Below are 22591 nucleotides of genomic sequence, written 5' to 3'. Positions count from 1 at the left end.
ATCATGTCTTTCTCAGAAAAGTAACAATATTCGTTGAAAGGAATTCGGCTTTGTGATGTGTTAATATTAATGTTAATATTCAAAACAAATATCGTATAGAGGTTTTGTTATAGAAAACATTTTATTTTTTTGTTGTAACAATTTAATTCTAAATTACTATTTAACTATTGCGATGTGTGCATGATATTGCCTAGTAAGACATTACGTCGTGAACTCGACGGAAACGATTGCCAGCTTGTCGAAGCGTTAGTCCTCGGGTCTCCGGCATAAGTCCGGCAAAGATAATCAGACTTACAACCAGTATAATGCCCACACCGATGAAGTATTGGTAGAAACAGTCATCAGTCTTTCCGAATGTGACAATCACAATGATGTGAATCACTTGCTCAAGGCAAATAATCAGACCAATCATGAAGGGTTTTACTCTCATTGGGAATGCCTCGGCCAGGTAGGTGGGTGTGGGCACGACGAACATGCCGGCGAAGATTTGGAAGGCCAAAGACACTTTGGACACTTCAGACATGTAGTATTCGCTCGTTAGATAGGAGTTGTCGGAGTATATGCCCGCCATGGCTAGCATTAGACCTGCCATGCAGACTAGAGACAACAGCGAGATGAATTTGCGTCCAAGCTTGTCGACTAACAGGATCGCCACAAGGGTGCCAATGAATCGCAATATGCTCCACAAGATCATGGGCCAACTGAAGATAGATAGTTTCCATGCATACGTGCTCACCCTTATGGACCAACTGAGGGGAACAGAGAAGGTGAAAGCCACAAGGCAGCGAGAGAAGATCATTTTGATGAAGGGCATGGCAGATGCAGTAAGGTCTGCTCCAATACTTGAGCTCTCTCCTTCCGCCACGTAGCGTTTGGCTTCTTCAAAGATCGCATTGTATATCTCTGTGGGTGCGTTTGATCCTAACAATTGGGTTTGGCTATTTCGCGCTGCATCCTCGTTGTTCCTGCGCAGATAGAAAATGGGTGACTCCACAGACATGGCAACAGTTCCCGTTGCAATAACAGCACAGATGATACCAATGATGCCATGTGCCACATTGCTGCCAATACTGTGTCCTGTGCCCCACTGTGAATCCATGAGCACCTGCGTCATCACGCCAAGTGCCAAGCCATACTGCTCGAAGCCACACCACATGCCACGAGAGGTGCTAAGCGTAACCTCGGAATTTTGTATAATAAAGGCCATTGTGATGAAACCAAAGCCCACTCCGCCAACATATCTTGCTGCCACTATTGGGTTGTAATCGTATGGAGCACTTACAAAGATGATGGCATCGATCAGCTGCATCACTCCACCCAACAGCTGGACAAAAGAGAAAGCAAGCTAGTCATTAGCAGTACACATTTATCAAAATCAATACCATAACCTACATATAAGTATCTTTTTGGTGTATGTGTGATGGCCAAAGCAGCGACAACAGTTCCAATGATGACGCCGACAAACCAACTGAACTCAAACTCATATGTGGTAGCTATTCCAGTGCTCAAGTTCCAACCGAGGCCTTGTGCCATGTCCATTCCGCCATAAGTAAACAGTAATATTCCTGTGCGAGAGAGAATCGAAGTTTTGTTGATTTGTATATATCGCAATTAATAAATATTTTAATTAAAACTGGTAAGCAATCGACTTAGTTATGTAATTTGACTCTATGAGTATTTCAAATTATTCCTTGCAATCAAATGATTCATTTTGATCTCCGTCACACTCACCAACTGTCGCAGTGTGAGCACTGTGCTTATTCGACCAACGATTGTAACTGCGTGAGGTCCGTGGATCTTCGATGACCTCAATGTACGTGGGTTGGGGTCGTTGTGGCCCAGGGCCAGTGGTTATCACTGTCGTCTGCATAGGCGCTTGACTCGTCGTTATATATGTCGTTGTCATTTTATTCACTTATTACCGTAACGGACGGTAGTAGCGACACAGCTAAAGGTTCGATTCTAACTGAGCTAAAATTCTACAAATTTGTGTATTTTATGAACATATCAAAGCTACGCGATACCGTTTACTAATTTCTTTGATAAAGTTGTGTATATTCTGTTAAATGTGTAGATATATGGGCATTGCTCTGGGGGACCAGCTACTGTTGACAGGCAGATACTGACGTGATACATGAGAGAGGCTTTTCATACTAGTAAGTTCTTATGAACTATGATCGGACGAAGGCTACAAATGAAAAATGAGCTCTGATAACACTTGCCAATTTTCAATGATACACCTTTTTTCGTTAGCGCCCAAAATTCTCTTTGACTGACTCACTAAAATTGTTTGCTTCTTACGTTCTTCCAAATCTGAATCAACGTATTTCTTTCCCAATGATTAATATGAAGAGTTTTTACTTATAAATGGTTACTACCATGGCCTAGGCTACTATTTTCTTTAAATCAAAATTTCGAGCATTACTATGGCTTTTTTACGTTTTCAAATTATTTTGACTGCCTTGAACTTCAATACCCATATCGAATATCAGGAACTCACGAACTTCACATATTATAAAAATGTGGTCTGAAAACGTGTTTGTAAAGAAATTGTTGACTTTTCATTGATTATATCTTTATAGATTTGTTTATGAATACAAAGTTCACAAATAAATCGTCATTTAATCGACTCGCCGTAATTTCATTAGTAATTATGTATTAGAAATCTCATACTGCTTATATCGCTCAACATAAACACTGCTTGCACGTTAGTAAAGCAGTGTTTGCATTGGCACTATAAGCAGTGCTTGTGCTAACCGCTGAATACTTTTTGCAAATTTGAAATAGCAAATAAAAGAGGGCACTTTTAATTGTGTTTGAATTATTTAATATATTTATCGTTCGTTAATTAGCTCGCTCTTATATTCTCCGTAATAAATGCATTGTTAAGAAGAATAGCACTAAAATAAAATATAATACTTTTTAAAGTGTCTTTCTATATTAAGGCTAAAAATTCTACAATATTGATTCAGTGATTGCTTTGATTTGTTTGGTCCTGTTGCAGTCTAGTAGGCCAATACATCATGCAAGCGGCGAAAACGATGTCCAGCCTTTCGCAGAGTCATGTTTCGTGTCTCTGGCAAAGTTACCATCAGAACTACGAAACATATAACCATGATAATGCCTACTGCCAGGTAGTACTGGTAGAAGCTATAATCGTTTTTATCAAATGTCACGATCACAATGATATGGATCAATTGCTCTATGCAAACAATCAGGGCAATTAGGAATGCTTTTATGCGTAGTGGGAATGCCTCGCTCAAGTAGGCTGGTGTACAGGAGACAAACAAACCGGCAAACATTTGGAAGGCCATAGAAATTCTGCACACCGTTGCCATATGATCCGGATCAATAACATTGCTCAAATTGGAATAGATGCTTGCCATTCCGAGCATCAGTCCGCCCATGCATATTAGGCCAAGCAACGAGAGGAGCTTGCGTCCCATCTTGTCCATGGCCAAGATTGCGAGAAGGGTTCCAATCCAACGTAGGATTCTCCACACAATAATCGGCCAGCTATACATGGTGCCCTGCCAAGCCCTTGTGCTCTTTATGATCGTTTCCGTTAGGGGCAATGAAAAACTGAATGCGACAAGACAGCGACAGAGGAGCATCTTGAGGAATGGAACCATGGTGACAATTATTTCATGGACCAATGTCTCTCTGTTGCCCTCTAAAACATATTGGGAGTTCTCTGCAAATGCAAGTTTGCAGTCTTCAATTGAGGCTCTCTTATGCAGTAGTTCCCATTGGCAAGTGTTAGCCTTCAGGTCATTATTGCGACGTAGATAGAAGATGGGCGATTCCACAGATAGGATTAATATGGCTATTGCTATAATAGCAAATGAAATTCCAATGATGCCATGAACTTGATTGTTACCAATGGGCAGAGCTGGGTTCCACATCGAATCCATGATCACTTGAACTGCTATGCCCAATCCCAAACCGGACTGTTCAACAGCACACCATTTACCACGCTCGTTGTTTGGCGCCACCTCTGAGTTGTGTATGATGAAGGCTACTGTTATGAGTCCAATCCCTATGCCGCCAATGTATCGAGCAGCAACCATGGCATCGTAATTGTAAGGTGCACTGACACAGATGATGGCGTCGATCAGTTGTAGTAAAATTGCAACAAACTAGAGGAATTCAGAAATGTAAAATATTAAAATACAATTTAGGTAATGCCATGGGCACGGAAACTCACATAAAAATAAATCTTCGGAAGGTGTGAAACGGATATGGATGCCAGGATTACTCCAATGATGACGCCAATAAACCAACTGTATTGAAACTGCTCCGAAGTCTCAATACCTGAGTATAAATTCCAGCCAAGACCCTGAGCCATGTCCATGCCTCCATACGAAAACATAACCATACCTAAAAGACCAATTTATTTCATTTTATTTTCGATTTTTTTTGTAGATTTAAGAAACACACCCATTATGATATTGTGAAGTCTCTGTCTATTGAGACAACATCCATTTAATTTGCTCTCATGTCTGGTATCACTAATCACCTCTATGGAGATGCTCATTTGTGGTTGATCTGTTGCCATTTTAAGGAGGCTTGGATTGTTATTTAGTTCGCTCGCTTCGTTGGTAGTGCTGAATCTAACTTCGAGTGGACAACCGCATGTGCATTTATAAGCAGAGCATATCGATATCTAACATGTTCAAATAAATTATAAGTTGGTTGATTGGCCAATAGATAAGAAGCGGCGAGACCTACGGCATGATTCATATTACCAGACTACTGAACGTTCCTATTCGTAGACCCCACATGAAATAAGCCCTGATAAGGGCTGTTGGAGTGAAGCTTCAAATTTGAATTTCGGAGGTGCATGACTCATTTGGCCGCTGTGGGCTGTAATGAACTCCTTAGGAAACACCCGAAATGATTCAGTGTGTTGGCCTTTAATGTATCTACTGAAAATATGATAGATTACCTCTCGAAAAAGGAAAAACGCTTTCCAATGAAATTCTAAATATAAATTTATTTCTTATCGTCGGATTGTTGCTTGTCACTTATCAATGCTACAAAGTTTGCGCCTATAAAGTGCTTCTGTAGTCTCCTTATTATTCTTGCTTGATACAAATAATTTAACAAACTTTACCACACCTTGACCTAAACGAGTAGGAAACCACTTGAGTGGCCTCCTGCCGGCAACATCTTCATTAGCTGGTATGGCAAATAAACTCATTAATGTTTCAGCAACAGTCGACACCTTAGTTCTGAGTAATCCATCATCTCAGAGTCTGCATCTCAAGAGTTTGAGTTGTTTGAGTCGTCTTAAATTGCGTAATGTCTGCAGCGAGCTGTTCTTCAACTCCAATTTTGACACCGCCCCTTACTCCTGTTCCCCGTCGCTATAGTCGCTATAGTCATCGTCATCGCCATCGCCATCGCCATGGCCATAAGCGTTGTAACTAATCTGTCTTATTGCGTATCAAACTGTCAAATTATTCCATATGCCTTGGTGGTAAGGAGAGTTTCGACAGCAAGGGTAAGAGAAATGGAATGTTAGTCTCCGGAATGTTAACTTTAGGCTGCTCCATGTCATTTGTCGTCGCTCGACAAATTATCCAACTGCGACGCCAAATGGCAAATGACCATGGCTTCTGGCTCGTGGTTCCTCTGCGTCTTCTCATATTTGAGACATTCAAGTACATTTGAATGGGCTTATGCACCAAGTTGTCTAATGACGCAAGAATTATGAGCGCCGCATCAAGTGCCACACATGCCAGCATTAGCACATGGTGCTCATAACTCACACACAGATACATTGACAGCAACAGCAACAGCACCATCTACAGCTACACCAACAGCAACAAATACAAGTTAAGATGAGCACTTTGTATCGCCGTCATTGTACGAATAACACACGACTTGTCTGTGGGCTGCAAAGAAGAGTCGCTGCTTCTGCTATTGCCACTGCCACTACCACTAATGGAGTCTAATTACTCTGGCCGACAAGAGGCGACCGATGTGGATACCTCTCAGTGCTTTGGCTAATAAAAGCATATTAAAACGTTTGTCGTTCTTATGCTTGACAGACAGCCAGATACATAGAATACATTGCGACTTGCCGATTGCTTATTATTTATTTTTGTAGACCTCGTAGATGTGCATCACATCCCCAAGCTATTTCGGTTTGCTAAAACATAGAGCCGAACATCTCTATAGTATTTTCTGCTGATCATAAATGGTGTGTGCTGATGAACTCTGTGCCCTCAGACGGGCCATCAAATGTTTTCGGAGAGCGTCTAAATTAAATTAAAACAAGAGATGCTTCCGTCTTCGATTAAAAAGAGTGTTTCTGAAAGTTCGAAAATTAAATGAAAGAAAATGCTTAAAAAAAAAGTAAGTGCCGAAACCCGGGATTGAACCGGGGACCTTTAGATCTTCAGTCTAACGCTCTCCCAACTGAGCTATTTCGGCTTCTCGGATTTCTGCTTTGAACTTTTGAATAAATCAGAAAACTCTTGAAAAGAAAGAGAAACACTTATTTTACTTGCAGATTCGCAGAATGTACTATATATTTTAGAATATTCTATATAGTTTGTTTAAAGAATATTTTGTTGAAAACGGCTGCTCTTGCGCCTAATTCTATAAATATATGGACTTTTTTCTGCGCTTATGCTTTATGTGCGAGAAAGGGAACAACATTTAGAGCAACTTTTTTTGGACAGACAGCCATTAAAAATATTAGTTTTGGTTAAATTGTTAATATTTTCAGATGATGTACATCACAAGTAAATTAACACAATATTGGATCAAATCTCAAGGAAGGAAAGAAAACATTTATTTATTAGAGCGCACTACTTGTGCTACTACAAATTATATTTCTATAGAATAATCATCAAAACTATAAGGAAGGAAATTCAACGTTTCGATTTGGCAAAGATTCAAAATTTGTCCCCGAAGAATAATTGCTTGCAGACATTAATAAATATTGGCAAAAAATAAACTTTGAACTTTAAGCAATCTTAACAGCAAACCTTTGTGAAGAGTATATTTTTATATCTGCTACTCATAGGGTAGGTCAACTGAAAATGTATGTAAGAGACACAAAGAGTCATCTCCGCCCATATATAAGTTCATATATTTTTAATCAGCGTCAGCAGCAGAGACGATAGAGCTATGTGTGTCTGTTTGTCCATATGAACTCCTAGATCTCAGGAACTCTAAGAGATATAGCTATGGATTTTTAACAATACTGGGTATTGTCCCACGTGTCGACAAGTGTTTGAATAGCCTGACACATATTACTTTCTGAACCGGTCTTCTTATTATGCTGTTTTTTTTTTTTTATTGAGCAACTAATGCGGCTTCCGTTCGACGCCTTGTGCTGAAAGCTGAGGCCGGAGACCCGAGACAGATATACAGACATCGACATACCTCTTCTCGGTTGTCGCTGCCGGCATCAGGGACAGTTTCACCTTTTACCAATGATTCACATTCATGAAAGGCGATCGCCGTAACAGTTGAAATTCTTTAGAAAACCACACACCACGCCTACCAGCCTGATATGATTTATAGCCTGCCCACAGAGCTTCTCTGTCGGCGCTGTCTCTGTTGTTGAGTCCAAGGTAAGCAACTTTTGAAGTCATTGTCGAATTTTTGCTTTTTCGGTACCTTCAGCACAATTTACATGGTTTGGTTGGGCTTGGTCTACATTTGCTCGGGTTACGCGTATTGGCCTCCTCTGGAAGCACTTTTGCAAAGCGGCTATTTACACTCGAACGAAAAGAGCGACAAAATTCTTGTGAAGTGTCACGAGAATTTTTAACATTTCGACTAGTATTTATATATTTTTAGTACCCAACTCCTGCTCCCTCTCGCTCACACCAACTGAGTATTCTAATATAAATTCGTATTTTGTTGCGATTCGAAATTGTATTCACCCCATTCGTCGCGTTGGCTAGACCTTGATATGTTTCCATCAAGTGGATATTGTTTTCTCAGTTAATCAAATTTAGATTTTATGTGCTTAAAAGTAAAGGGTTTCGCTTTGTTGTTCTAGACTCGCTACATTATCGGATAATCAATAGAAACGTCTAGTGCTAATTTGCCACTCTACTTGACAAGGATTATATGCAAATGCCAACCGAGTTTTCTTTTAAAAACAAGTTCCTTTTGAATGCAATTAACACTCATGGTGCAAAAACCGCAGTATATGCGGGTTTCCTGTCGGGGCAAGAAGTTTATTCAATTTTTGTTTTCTGTTTTGACTTGACACAAAATGCAATGCAATGTTTGGCCAATGTTTCGTTACATTTTTTTTCCAATTTCTTGCAGTCCGCCCCATGCATAAATGTTACATGACTCTGCCGTCACTGGTTGTGTGTGTATTCTCAGTTTACTGTTGCAGAAAATTGTCAAAGCTCTTAAGTGGGTCACTATTTGATTTGATTTGTTTATGTCACCACTGCAACGACAACAACATCGACAGCAACTAGTGTAGGGTTTGCCTCCGTCATTCCTGGGTAATATTTATTTCTATATGTTTTTGTTGTTGTTGCTGTTGTCAGTAATTGGGCAACTCTTCAAGCCATAGCCATAACATAACAGAAATAGCAAACAGCTGCAGTAGTTGCCATTTAGCTTTTGACATTTGCTAATTTGAATAATGAACAACAATTTAACGAAGATTAAATTATTGAACGAACCATTTGGTAGTCCTATACATTCAATCTTTTAAATATGAATGGAACTCAAAAAACACTAGCAACCGAGTTAAAAAGCTAACGAGATATCAATTAATAATTGAATGTATTCAACCATTGCTTTAGCCTTCGATCACAATGATGTCGATTAAATATGTACGAAGTCACCATTCTGCAGGAAAATTAACAATGACAGTATTAATAATATTTGATTTGGATCTTCAAGATGTCATGCATCCTAATTCAAAGAAAGTTTTAGTTACTTGAATCGACTAGATTTTAGAAAAATGCTCACTCATTGTACTTCATTCCTGTACGAAAAGCATTCACAAATGCAAATTAAATATATATTTTTATTTTTCTTCCCTTTTTGTTTTTAAATGAATTTAGCTACTGAAACAGATGCCCACACTTATATTTCGAAACAAATAAATGAAAGACAAGCGCAAAATTCACTTTGATTTTATACATTTTTTACTACGTTGACGGCTGACACTTGTCTAAAAGTCTGAACGTGCGCCAATGTCATTCACATTGAGCAGACTTTGCATTACTCCTGCGGATTGACCGCCTATTTTGTTTTTGCATATTATGTATGTATCATATAAGTAATATGCGAAACGTTTCTAAAGCAGTTTAAGATATGAAAAGAATATTGCTATTGCTCTTGTATGTATGTTATCTTCAGAGTTCCCAATTGAGCGTAAATAAACAGTGTGTAATTTTCGTGAGACATCAAAAATACTATACGAGGTGTGTTCAAAAAGTAAGGTGACTTTTCAAATTTCGCGGGCAACATATTTTCGATTATCGATTTTTTTGTTTTGTTATATTGGTACACTCTTCCCTAACATCTGTACCAAGTTTCAATGGAACATCCTCTTTTGTTTGGTTGTGAGAGGCGTAAAGTTACAAGTTATTTTGCGAGCTCGGCGATTTTTTGCTATCGAAAAATATGGATCAAAGGATTTGCATCAAATTTTGTGTAAAAAATAAAATTAAGTGCTCTGAAACACTTGAAATGTTGACAGTGGCATACGGTGAAACTGTTCTGAGTAAAAAAAAAATGTGTACAAGTGGTACAAACTCTTCCAAGATGGCCGGGAAGATGCCAATGACCAGCCTCGCTCTGGACGCCCAAGCACGTCAACAACTGATGAAAACGTTCAAGCAGTGACGAAAATTGTTTTGGAAAATCGTCGAATCACTATCAGAGAAGTTGCTGAAGATGTCGGTGTATCGCTTGGCTCGTGCCATGAAATTTTTTCAAACGTTTTGGGTATGAGTCGTGTGTCAGCGAAGTTTGTTCCGAAATTGCTGAATTTTGACCAAAAGAACCGTCGCATGAGCATCGCTCAAGAGCTGTTGAATGACGTCAACGACGACCCAGATTTACTCAAAAGGGTCATAACTGGTGACGAATCATGGGTATATGGTTATGATATCGAAACCAAAGCCCAATCGTCCCAATGGAAGAGCCCAGGTGAGCCAATACCGAAAAAAGACTGCATCGCTGAAAGAGCTCAAGGCTATACCGAAAAGTGCTTATGGGAAGTGCTTTGAGGATTGGAAAAACCGTTGGCATAAGTGTATTTTATCTGAGGGGGATTACTTTGAAGGGGACAACATAAATATTGATAAATAAATTAATAGTTTTTCTTGAAAATACAAAGTCACCTTACTTTTTGAACACACCTCGTATTTTATAGAATTTTGAACATTTTAAAACTTTTCAAAATATTGATTGCTTTCATACATTTAAAAGAATATTTTCTAAATTTAATTGTGATTGTATTCTCATATGTAATGCATGTAAATAAAAAGTTGTTTCCTCATGTAATGTAAGCTTAGCTGAAGTGTTAATGACCGAAAGCTGCTTAACTTAACTGACTTAACACTGACTTACTCCTTATACTCGTTTCATCGTGGCCAAAGTTACACCTAAGACATATTTACCACACAATTTATGAGTTCGTAACATGTGAATGTTGTAGGCTAAAAGCGTTGTATAAAGGAAAAGAAGAAGACCATAGTGAAAGAGTAGGCGTATCCTAAAGCCTACGCTCTCTCTTTCCGAGAGGAATTGTTTCATTGCAGCACATCATCATAATGCAGAATTGAAGTAGTTAAGCGTCAAAGTGACTGTGCAGCACTTGGTGAGCCGGTTTCGAACTGGCCACCGTTAATTGTCTAATTAAGCGCTAAGTTGCAATTGGAATTGGAGCTGAAGGAGGAGGGACAACCCACGCAATTTGCTCCAAATTTGTACGCTCTTTGACGACACTTCGCCAGTTGAGTCAGTCCACGACTAAGACAAGAAACGGATGCGAATTGCCCACACTTGGATGACCATTTGCACAGTCAAACACATGTACATGTATTTTATGTATATGTGTCGTTGAGCTATGAGTCCAAGGCACTAGTGCTCCATTGAAAGTGATAAATGAGATGCAGCATTGGATACCAACTGTCGGATTAGCGGCGTCAAGAAGTCAACTTCACTTTATTACCATATTAAAAAAATATACTTTAAACTCGAAGTGAAATGAAGCCACATCAGCACTGCTGGAAAGTTAGAGAATGTTTCTACAGCAACAATTGACTGGGATTTTGCGCTAATTGAAATTTGTATTTAGTCTTAATGGAGTGAACTTCTGTTAAGTAGTTTGTGCAATTGCATTTATGCATTTGCCATTTATGCCTTTGCTTACCTAGTTCACGCTCCACTTTAAGTTTCCTATCTTCAATATTTGCTATTTGCATTCCACGTCTTTGACTTTTGCTGTGTAATCAGTTTCTCGTATAATCTGATATGTCATGTACCGCTTCTACAGACAAAATATATTAAGCATTGTACTAAAAACATTCGCTAAATCAGCACAAAGCCTTCCTCGTTTGACTTTCAATGAAAAGAATGATGATGGTGCAACTGAAATTTTAGATTGAACATATGTATGTATGTATATCGAATAACTCTAACCTGCCTATTTATAGAGAAATTAAAAATAAAGATAATAAGTTATAGGAATAACTGCAAATAAAATAAAAGGTAGGAGGTATTCATTCTTTTATGGGCATAAGCAAAATTAAATTTTCATTTTTTTAATTAAAGACACTGCCAAAAATCATATTTCCAATGTACACTTTTAAGCTTTAAAACAAAAAAACATTTTGTAGAAAATAAATCAATTGTAGTTGCTATAGTCACATCAAATTTTTATTTATTATTTATTTATTGTTTTGGTCTAACGGCAATTTAAAGTAACAGTCAGATGGAGGCATCCTCGTCCCAATAAAGTATACATATATATACATATATAATATATATATACCATACAGCTACGACCGTATGCCTGTATTTATCTTCATGTGAACACCTATAGATAGATCTCGGAGACTATATATAAGCGAAATTTTTTTGTATACATTCTTATAGAATACTGAAAATTTGTTTGCGATCCGATAAATTGAAGTAAAAGAGCTACAGGAGTTTTTGCCCATAAAAAAGTATTTCTTAGATTACTCTTAAAATTTTTATCCGCAGCCAAATTTTCAGGAATCATAAAAACTATAGTTATTATTCTCTGTACCAAAACACTAACATGAAAATTACGATTGTTTTTTGAATTTTATCGATTTGCTGATGCGGAAGAGGGCGTGGAAAAAATTGTAAACACAATTGATATGCGTGTAAACATTACAAATGCTGTCGAAAGAAATTATATGTCTATCTCTTATAGTCTCTGTGATCTGGGTGCGACAGCTGGCAGACGGAAATAGCTACATAGTTTCGACTGTTGACGCTGATCAAGCATATATACTTTATGGGGTCCATGATACCTCCTTCTTTCCTGTTACATACATTTCATGGAGGCACAAAGTTATCGAGATAGAGCTAAAACTGTACTCCAGTCTACCATGAGTACAAAATATGCCAGATTGTCATACATTTGCTGGAGGCTCTAAGTTGCGCTATGGGTAGCGGGTATAAATACTAAAAGAATTTATCCCTAACAAATACTTCAAAACTTAATAACATTTTATGAACGGTTAGCAACAGAACATAAAAGAAGTGACCTGTCGTGGAGTTTCACACAAACGGAGCCAAGGCAAGGCAGGCTAACAAACTAACAATGCACGATGGACCAAAGTTAACCAGAGAAGAGTGAAAGAGGTGACTGCATAGTCAAGCAACAAGAGAAAGAAATAAAATAAATTTCGTAAAATTCATGAATAAATCAGAATCCGAAAAATCGTGTTTATTTCTCTCTCCATCTCTCTCTCTCTCTCTCTCACACACACACACACACACACACACACACACACACACACACACACACACACACACACACACACACACACACACACACACACACACACACACACACACACACACACACACACACACACACACACACACACACACACACACACGCGCACACACACACACACACACACACACACACACACACACACACACACACATCTCTTTGCTCTATACGTTGTAGCGAAATAGAATAACTTCGGATGGTGTTGCTAGCGGCTTCAGAGCTAGTCTCGGTCCCAGTCTGAGGTCCAGGGTCCAGGTCGCTGACTAAATTTCCGTCTGTGTATTTGCGACGTGCGTGTAAAGGCAGAGGGTAAAGATGTCGGCAGGAGCAAGAGAAGAATTTTGTTTGCAGAGTTCTTTTATTTTATTTGTGTCTCACTCATGCTGTCCGGTCAAAAACATGTTTCCTTGTTAGGGCCATGGACTTGGATCATGCGGAGCATCCAAGCAAAACTCGTTTTTGCTCATCTCAAATCGATCTTCACTCTTAGTCGTTGTTGCATTTCAAACAACCTTGGGGAATAAGGAAGTCGATATCGGAGTCAAGACGCCAAATCAAAGTGGAAGACGCTAACGACGATAATTTCCAGCTGGCTTCGAAACATAAAAAATACATTTCAGCTGTTTTAGCTTTCCCTTCACAACATAGTACAATTATATAAAAAAAGGAAATGCATCCACCATTTCATTATTTTATTGATTTTTTTCTTTTTCATTTTTTTTATTAAGCGTATATGTTTGAGAGTGTGGCCGGCGTGAGTTTGGTTTTAGATAATTTTATTTTAACTTCGCAGCAAACGATCTATTTAATGCACCAACTTCAACATTTGCAGAGCAGACTTAACCTCTTTGTGTCTCGTACTCACTCTAACTCTTTGTATTCACATTTAAGAGTCGATGTGAAAGAGTAATCACGTAAAGAGTATTTGCCGATTATCACGTCATGTGAAGGGCAGTGCGCTCACAAGTGAATTGTTACAAAAGAATGGAAACTTTTGGCTCATATTCGTCAAGGCCAAATAGATTATTTGGTTCGTGCGCTAGAGAAATCAAAAGTTTCGTATTGCCAAATGGTTAAGATGTTAAGTCTTAAGAGTACTAACATATTATTCTGGTCGAAGCAAGAGTTAAAGCCAACTTGAAATTACAATGGCAAATGCTCTTTACTGCTGCCACCACTACATATACTAAATCCCACTTAAGGAAACCATTCACCCGTCACAACATACACACACAGCAGCAGCTCCTATGTAAAGTACTCAACTACTGACTACACCTTTTACTTTTGCTCTCTACTCAGTCCAATGCCAGGCGCGAGAGCACATTAAATGCATCAGAAATGTTCATGGAAGCGAAACACATTGACTAGCATTGAGGTAGCTAGGTAGGACAAAGAATGAACGAATGGGTGGTGGAAGGTGGGTAAAGCATTTATTGCAGTTTTCACTTAAGTAGTGAGTGGCACATAAATTTCAGCAAGGACATTTGTGCGCTTAAACGAGCCAAGAACAACGACTTTAGCTTCGACGACAGTCAAAATATTTCTTGACAAGTAAACAAAATGTTTATGATTCTGATTTGGCTGACATCGAGAATCGAAATCTTTCCTAATGTTGTTGCCGTTGTTGACAGTGCAACCACAAAATTCAATACTCTTAATGAAACTTAATGGTTGAAATAAATTTTTCAACCAAGTTGAATAACGAATCCGCTCTAGAACTATAATCTTATATTGGAAATAATGAAAAATTGGTCAATTTGTTTCTATTAGCGTATTAGTTTGAATATTTATACGCATCCTTTAGTTAAAATTGATTGCGATTCCTAAACTAAATTCACTATTTTGTTCTCTTTTAGGAATTGAAAAGAATTTATATGGATTCTACGGCGGTATCACTATGTGGATGTATATAACGGAGACGCCGCATATTAAATTTAATCAACTTAGCCCTATCCTGGTTATATGGTAAACAAAATGAAGCAAATTGAAAAACATCAAGTAATTGGCTGCCTGGCGCTGATCGCATTTGGTCTAAACCTACTTCTGAGTTCAGCTGAGGGCAGGGAACAGCAAGCAACCGGTCAGGAGGGACGTCAGCATCAGCATCAGCATAAACAACAGTATAGGAATAGCCAACAATCGAGTGGGTCGGGATCAGGTTACAAACGCTTCTCTCGCGACTCAAATTTAGCTCGCGAACGTCGTCCCAATATTGTGTTTATTCTGACAGACGATCAGGATGTGGAGCTGGGCTCACTCAACTTCATGCCACGCACTTTGCGACTATTGCGGGATGGAGGAGCCGAGTTCCGGCATGCCTACACCACTACACCGATGTGTTGTCCGGCACGATCCTCGCTGCTGACGGGAATGTATGTGCACAACCACATGGTATTCACCAACAACGACAATTGCTCCAGTCCACAGTGGCAGGCGACACATGAGACGCGATCCTATGCCGCGTATCTATCAAATGCAGGCTATCGCACAGGTTACTTTGGCAAGTATCTGAATAAGTACAATGGGTCATATATACCGCCAGGCTGGCGGGAATGGGGTGGCCTGATCATGAACTCTAAGTACTACAACTACAGCATCAATCTTAATGGACAAAAAATCAAGCATGGCTTTGACTATGCAAAAGATTATTATCCGGATTTGATAGTCAACGATTCAATCGCATTTCTTCGCTCCTCCAAGCAGCAAAGCCAAAGAAAGCCCGTGCTATTAACGATGAGTTTTCCAGCGCCGCACGGTCCCGAGGACTCAGCTCCACAGTACAGTCACCTCTTCTTTAATGTGACCACACATCAGTGAGTTCAGCTCTACTTTGCGATATTGCAGCCATGCTAAATAATTGTCTTTTATGTGCAGTACACCCAGCTACGATCACGCTCCCAATCCTGACAAGCAATGGATCTTAAGGGTGACAGAGCCCATGCAGCCAGTGCATAAACGTTTCACCAATCTCCTCATGACTAAGCGACTGCAGACTCTACAAAGCGTTGATGTGGCCGTGGAGCGCGTCTTCAATGAGCTAAAAGCTCTCGGGGAATTGGAAAACACATACATTGTTTACACATCGGATCATGGATATCATCTGGGACAATTCGGTTTGATCAAGGGCAAGAGTTTTCCTTTTGAGTTCGATGTTCGCGTGCCCTTTCTTATCCGCGGACCCGGAATCCAGGCTTCCAAAGTGTAAGTTACACCCCTAGTTTATCAATCTTTTTGTAACCTATCAATCTTCGGCTGCAGAGTTAATGAGATCGTGTTAAACGTGGACCTGGCGCCCACATTCCTTGACATGGGTGGCGTACCGGTTCCGCCGCACATGGACGGACATAGCATTCTACCGCTGCTACACAGTCGTAATCGGATTGTGCGTGAGAGTTGGCCAGATAGTTTCCTTATCGAGAGTTCGGGACGTCGAGAGACTGCCGATCAGATAGCTGAATCTCGAGCTCGCTTATTGGCGGAGCGTCAGGCAAAGCGGCTAGTGAACAGCACACTTCTGGAGGATCTGTTGAGAAAGGACAATGGGAGCAGCAGCAGCACAATGGCCACGCTGCTTAACTCGATGACCCCGACGACAGAGCAGGAAAATCCTGACGATGATATAGGTGTCGATGATGATGAAGACGACACAGATGTAGATTCAGATACGGATATGGAGGCGGATACAGATGCGGATACAGATACAGAGGCTGATTTCATATCAGATGACACATTTGATGACACAGCCGAGCAAGATGAAGAAGATGACGACGAGTTAGAAGACCAAAAAACACTACAGCACAATAGTTTAGCGCTGCCGCCATACATCACAAAGATCATGCGACTGAACTCAGAGTGCTCAGATCCAGCGTTGCTAAAGAACTGTCTGCCTGGCCAGAAGTGGAGGTGTGTCAATGAAGATGGCCGCTGGCGCAAACATAAGTGCAAGTTTCATGTAGGTACCTCCTGAAGTAAACAATTATCATTCAATAATTTGGTTTGATTCTTTTAGTTGCAACTGGAGGATCAACTGGCCGCAATGCCTCGCAAGCAATACCAAAGAAACTGTGTTTGTTATACTTCGGACGGTCTTCGCTATACAAAGATACGTGCACCAGGATCATCAACGCATTCCCATCGACTCCATAAGCGCACCCACATGCATCAGCATCAGCATCTTGTGGACAAGAGTCAACATAGGCGACAGTTGCAGCTGGAACGACGGTTGCAAGGCCTAGATCGTTCACTTGATATGCTTGAGGAGCACAGACATTTAAATAAACGTGAATCGCCAAGCAATTCCAGCTCCAACGATGTCATAGCTGTCGTTATTCAGCACATTCAAAGCAATTTAGAAATGCTGGAACAAAAGTTCCACGAGCCCGAGTTAAACAATCACCGTGGCAATTCTTTGCGTCGGGGCAACAAATTCCAAAAAGGCGGCTCTCGATGTTTTGTGGATGAGACCACAGATAAGGTTAACTGCTCGGATGTCACCTACGAGGATGAGAAGACCTGGCGTGTATCCCGCAATCAAATCGATATGCTGATTAAACTATTGAAAGAGAAGATCACCACCCTCAAGGACATGAAGAAACAGATGCGGGAAAGCAAGCAACAAGCGGCTGCAGCTGGAAGACGAGGTGAGGGTCGCAGACGCAATGATCCCATTTCCTCGCATGACGGCGCCGGCCCCGAGTTCAACATGAGCTTTTTTACTGAGTTAGGAGGTAACACTCCCCTACCCATCCTATTGCCGAATGTGAGCACCATCGACGGACAGAAAGAAATCTTTAGAGGTGATTCATACGATTCCAATGAGCACACACAAGGATCCCGCGACAAGTGCATCTGCGAGTCGGATGTTGGCGAGAGGTAAGTCGACTAGGCAGTAAGGGAGGCTCGTTAAACTAATTAACTAAGCAATTTCATGAATCCTCAAGTTATGCGGACTCTAAAGAGATGGCACGCGAAGCGAGACGCAAGTTGAAGGAGGAGCGGCAACGGAAAAAGGAACGCAAGCGTATAAAAAAGGCGCGTCTAGAGAAGGAGTGCCTGTCGGAAAAGATGAACTGCTTCTCACATGACAATCAGCATTGGAGGACAGCGCCCTTTTGGAATGACAGTCCCTTCTGCTTCTGCATGAATGCCAACAATAACACCTACTCCTGCCTGCGCACCATAAATGCGACGCATGATTATCTGTACTGCGAGTTCACCACTGGGTTGATAACCTTCTACAATTTAACAATAGGTAACACAGAGTTTTCATACACCTGATTCCTTATTAACTGCATGCATATACATAGATCGTTTTGAGAGACAAAATCGTGCAGCGAGCTTAACGCCGGCGGAGAGATCGTACATGCATGACAAACTACAGCACCTAAAGAGCTGTCGTGGACGCAACTGCAGCATACCTAAACATATGCATCAAGTGAGCATGGAATCAGCTGATTTTTCGCCAGCTTCAAGCGCTGTCAATCATGTGCACCGTAACAACAAGCGAAAACATGGTAAGTGCTTGTCTATTTACTTATGAGCTATCTGAGATTTTGCAATGCATATCAACGAAGTTTATTGACTACATTTCAGGATCCTTGTCGGCGAGCGTGGGCAACTTTGGATTTGTGAGCAGTACAATGGATGCGGATGCGATGCCAGCAGCTAAGCGACGCAAGCTCTCGAAATACCACAGGTGAGATGAGACAGAAGTCAACTTACATTCTATGCAACTGTATCTGCATCTTTATCCCAGATGGACTAACTCGCAGCAGACGCATCTGAAGCGACGCCAATGGAAGCAGCAATCCCCCTCACAGAGTGCAGCAATTGCCACAGCAGTCAGGAGTCGCAACAGCTGCCTGAATGCTAACAGTATATAGTAGTATCTTGATCTACCATTACACAGTACCAGTGAATACAAATGCGTTAAGCTTGCACCTATACTCAGCACCCCTCGTACATGCATATTGTGCATCTATGCCATACATTACTCTGGTGATGTAGAGTATAACCATGCATTCTGGTATTTTTTCTACTTAAATAAGACTGTGTTTTTTATGCAACTTACTTTTAGTTTCATTTCTATTCGATACATTTCTATACGATCCTTTTTTTGCTTCTTTGGCTCGATATGCAATACAAATAATTATAATTTGGATATTAGAGTTTAAGTCACTTTTGATTGTACATACTTACCATTCGTTTAAATTTTGAACATTTTGAGAAATTTGTATTTCCGCACTATATAAATTACTTAGCGCAATTGGTTTACAATTTATTTAAATTAAATTAAACTAAATTAATTGATGACTACACTTAGCAAAGAGAATTCAAGTTACCATAGAGTTTTTATTTACATATTATAGCTGTAGTAATTACATATATTTATTGCTAACTGCTAATTGCTAAAATCGCCACACATATTACAATATGTTAAAATTTTTGATGGAGAACTCAAATCAATTGACATTTAATCATCATTAATGACAAAGTGCAGTAATTTTTAAGTCATAGATCGTTCGTTTATCTCGTAGTTTGTGCACCTGAACAAATAGTGTATCTGCCGTATCAAAGTTAATATCGAACAATCTATTCTAAATAATTAAATGCATATTTGTGGGAAAATAAAACATGTTTAACTATTTAAAATTATTTTGCTGTATGGAATTCTGATATATTTTATTTTATATCTATTCTTGTATCCTTTATGCGATAATATTAGAAATGCAACGCCAATATTTTTAAAAGACAGAGCCTAAAAGTATGCCGGTCTTCAAAATATAAAGGAGAAAGATATTTATTATTAATGCGGTATATATTTGGGGGACCTTTCATCGTTATCAACAACACTGATGTTTTGCTTATGTAGTCTATTCATTCCAAAATGTCTGTTTTTGATCTTAAAAAATAGAAGGTTTTGTAAAAAAGTTTGTACACTTGTGGGTATGAATGTAAAGCATGATAACAATCCCATGGCCATCCTTTCATAACAAGCAATCAGTTAATCGGCAAGCTTTAACCAGGTCACCTATAAATCCGGTACGCATTTTCAAATTGATTAATTAGATTGCAGTTATCGGCGTGAAATTATAAAGATTAAATATTGACCGATATACACAGGTGATCAGAAGCCCAATAGGAACAATCAATTCGAATCGAACATTGAAATTTTAACACCAGGCGTAAATATTTGCAAATGTGTTTTGTATGATTATGCATAACAACTTGTCACTGATAAGTGATAAAACTGATAAGCCAGATATCTTAGAATGTGCTCGTAAGAGGGCAAATAACTGATGAGGCGAATTAGATTAGAATTAGACTCTTGGGGCAAGCGTAAATTTGAAATTTCGTTGCTTTGAATATTGGAGACCAACCCGAAAAGCCCTGAGCAACAAGTTGCGTTGGACAACTCTTTAACTCTTGAGCTTGTGAGCACCGGCAGCATTTGTAGACCCAGATGTAAATAAGATCCGATGCGCTAATTAACTTGCCGAGATGTTTTCATGCGCTGTCAAATGTTGTTACCCACTTGGCAATTCACACTTGACACTTGACGCGCTAATTTCCGTTGCAGCTCTGGCGTTTCAAGAGGGGCATGGTGGTAGGGAAGCACGGCTTCCCGTAGCTTATATTGATCAAAACAAAGAGAGTGAGAGAGAGTAAGACAACGATGAGCAAAAGGGAGAGGCAGCGCGTGCATAGAGAGCTTGACAACCGCTTGGAGCGTTGTGTTGTTGCGTTCATGTGGAGATATCGTGTTAAAATTTTGCGCAAGCTACAGAGTTATCAGTTTGAAGTGAAGTATATTTATTGTTTGTTATGCCACGGAGAAATACATATGTTCGCTATGTATACACACTGTGCACAGTGCCAAGAGCAAAGAGTAATAATGTCGCTACATAGGTTGTCTCGATCTTGGGTTATACTTTGAAATTGCGACGAACATTTATTGTTGACTATTGCTGCTTTACGATCCGCACTTCAATCGAGATATCGTGCTGAAATTTCACAATTTCAGAATTGCCCCTGCTGTGGCGGGGCCTTTATGTGAAATACGCGAGTATACGAGAGGGACTCAGTGCCCCAAGCACGTACACAAACCTGCACAGCACAAACTAAGCTAGACAGGTGTTAAAAATCATAAAAACAAATTGAAATCGTTGAGCAGAACTCTGAACTCTAATAAATTCCAAACTAAAACTAAACGATTGCAGTTCAAATTGTGGAAATATTCTTTAAATTTCCATGCCATATGATTATCACAAGGATCAATGTTTTCTTGTTTATTTGTTTAGCATCTCGCATGCAAAATAATTCAATTAGAATAGGAACAATAATTCATAATTATCCATCAATTAGCATTAAGTTTAACACAAACTCGTATGAGTACGTCACAATGTATTCCTAAATAGGTAAATATTTGTGTCATTCTTTCGTTAACGAAATGCACACTTCAACCTCTTTATATAACAGCAAATGCTCACAATACCATTTTTAATGGCAATACAAATTAATCCATTACAACTTCACAATGTTAATCTCGTTTATCAACTAGTAGATATCTGTATCTCGCTCTTTTTCCACGACTTTAACCTTAAGAACAAGTAAAATTACGGAAAAAGAATTTCACTATGATGATCCTTTTGAAAGAAATAAATTGTTTGTAATACCCTTGTCTTGCAATATCATCTTTTCGCATGTTAAGTATTAGTAATATTGTTGGGTATAGTAAAGCACCCTTTGATAAGCCATTTTGAATTCTATGCAATAATAATTAAAAGCTGTTTGATATCAATATGACAATTGACAATTGAATATGACGATATAAGTATTTCGCTCATTCATAAAAATACAAAAATCAAAGAATGAGAATATTCTAATACATTTTTTTAGTAATTCAGTAGCACTACATTACAAAAATGTGGTAGAAATTAACCTAACCGATGTGAAGTTATAAGCAATTAAAGCTGATGACATTTTTTGACAGTTACTTTTTCTTTTATTGCAATAAATACAACATTTTTTTTTGTACATCCACATATTTATATAAATAATATATAATGAAAATAATATAATACATTCTGAGTTTTTCAAAATAAATAAAATTAATCTACCATTTTTTTATAAAGATGACAGAAAAGACAAAAATCGAGCATTTTTTTTATTTGGTTCCTAATTGATATCCATACATACAAATATACATAAATTATTGAAATTTGTTGTCTCAATTTATTTTCTTCTGGACATGTACATATGCATTTATTAATTATAAGGAGGTTCTCCCAAAAATCTTTGTGGAATGAGAGATACTGTTCAACATTAACAAAAAAGCTAGGCAATTTTAGTGCATCATTATAAAACAGTTTTTAACAACAATATATATAACAGATATAGATCTGAACAGATATAGACTGAATTGACAATCGGTGTGAAATGACGAATACTTTAAGAAAAACATTTAAAATAAAAAAAATAATAAAAAAAAAAATAAAGTAAATAAGACTGATCTAACAATTAAAAGTAAATATCGACATGTGATGTGCGACTCTTTCATGTTTTTGTATACAGATGTACGTTTCTTGAACT

General features: G+C 38.9%; 3 protein-coding genes and 1 non-coding gene across 6 annotated transcripts in view; 1 reads left to right on the top strand and 3 right to left on the bottom strand.

Moving 5' to 3' along the window:
- The window catches only part of LOC133839173 (extracellular sulfatase SULF-1 homolog), a 30855-nt gene extending 11204 nt beyond the window's left edge, over window positions 1-19651 (top strand). For 2 of the 3 annotated variants that reach the window (XM_062270529.1, XM_062270528.1), the window contains exons 3-10: window positions 14857-15813; window positions 15875-16201; window positions 16259-16952; window positions 17010-17872; window positions 17941-18251; window positions 18307-18513; window positions 18593-18695; window positions 18756-19651. In XM_062270529.1, the coding sequence (XP_062126513.1) occupies window positions 14963-15813; window positions 15875-16201; window positions 16259-16952; window positions 17010-17872; window positions 17941-18251; window positions 18307-18513; window positions 18593-18695; window positions 18756-18882 (3483 nt within the window). In that variant the 5' untranslated portion in view covers window positions 14857-14962 and the 3' untranslated portion in view covers window positions 18883-19651. Of the gene's footprint in view, window positions 1-14856; window positions 15814-15874; window positions 16202-16258; window positions 16953-17009; window positions 17873-17940; window positions 18252-18306; window positions 18514-18573; window positions 18696-18755 lie in introns of those variants that run through there. The other variant, XM_062270530.1, reaches the window with a different exon arrangement.
- Window positions 83-2051, bottom strand: LOC133837747 (uncharacterized). Its single transcript, XM_062268608.1, has 3 exons — window positions 1732-2051; window positions 1393-1565; window positions 83-1324 (listed from the first exon to the last, which is right to left on the bottom strand). Exons 1-3 carry the CDS (start codon window positions 1904-1906, stop codon window positions 191-193), a joined length of 1482 nt encoding a protein of 493 aa, XP_062124592.1. The 5' UTR covers window positions 1907-2051; the 3' UTR covers window positions 83-190.
- LOC133838657 (uncharacterized) lies at window positions 2818-4616 on the bottom strand. The gene is made up of 3 exons (XM_062269827.1): window positions 4441-4616; window positions 4208-4380; window positions 2818-4139 (listed from the first exon to the last, which is right to left on the bottom strand). The coding sequence occupies exons 1-3, from the start codon at window positions 4556-4558 to the stop codon at window positions 3006-3008; spliced, it is 1425 nt and encodes a 474-aa protein (XP_062125811.1). The 5' UTR covers window positions 4559-4616; the 3' UTR covers window positions 2818-3005.
- Window positions 6369-6441, bottom strand: Trnaf-gaa (transfer RNA phenylalanine (anticodon GAA)). The gene has a single exon. It is a non-coding gene; the product is annotated as a tRNA-Phe (tRNA).
- Window positions 19652-22591: the final 2940 nt, after the last annotated feature.

Source organism: Drosophila sulfurigaster, chromosome 2R (assembly GCF_023558435.1).
Source record: "Drosophila sulfurigaster albostrigata strain 15112-1811.04 chromosome 2R, ASM2355843v2, whole genome shotgun sequence".
Lineage (NCBI taxonomy): Eukaryota > Metazoa > Arthropoda > Insecta > Diptera > Drosophilidae > Drosophila > Drosophila sulfurigaster.
This window is presented reverse-complemented; position numbering and strand designations above follow the sequence as displayed.

Coding starts and splice junctions, on each gene's coding strand:
- LOC133838657 (XM_062269827.1), bottom strand. CDS start 4,558: ATGGCAACAGATCAACCACAAATGAGCATCTCCATAGAGGTGATTAGT. Junction 4,381..4,440: donor ACTTCACAATATCATAATGG/GTGTGTTTCTTA, acceptor TTGGTCTTTTAG/GTATGGTTATGTTTTCGTAT. Junction 4,140..4,207: donor TTCCGAAGATTTATTTTTAT/GTGAGTTTCCGT, acceptor GAATTCCTCTAG/TTTGTTGCAATTTTACTACA.
- LOC133837747 (XM_062268608.1), bottom strand. CDS start 1,906: ATGACAACGACATATATAACGACGAGTCAAGCGCCTATGCAGACGACA. Junction 1,566..1,731: donor TGCTCACACTGCGACAGTTG/GTGAGTGTGACG, acceptor TCTCTCGCACAG/GAATATTACTGTTTACTTAT. Junction 1,325..1,392: donor CACCAAAAAGATACTTATAT/GTAGGTTATGGT, acceptor TCTTTTGTCCAG/CTGTTGGGTGGAGTGATGCA.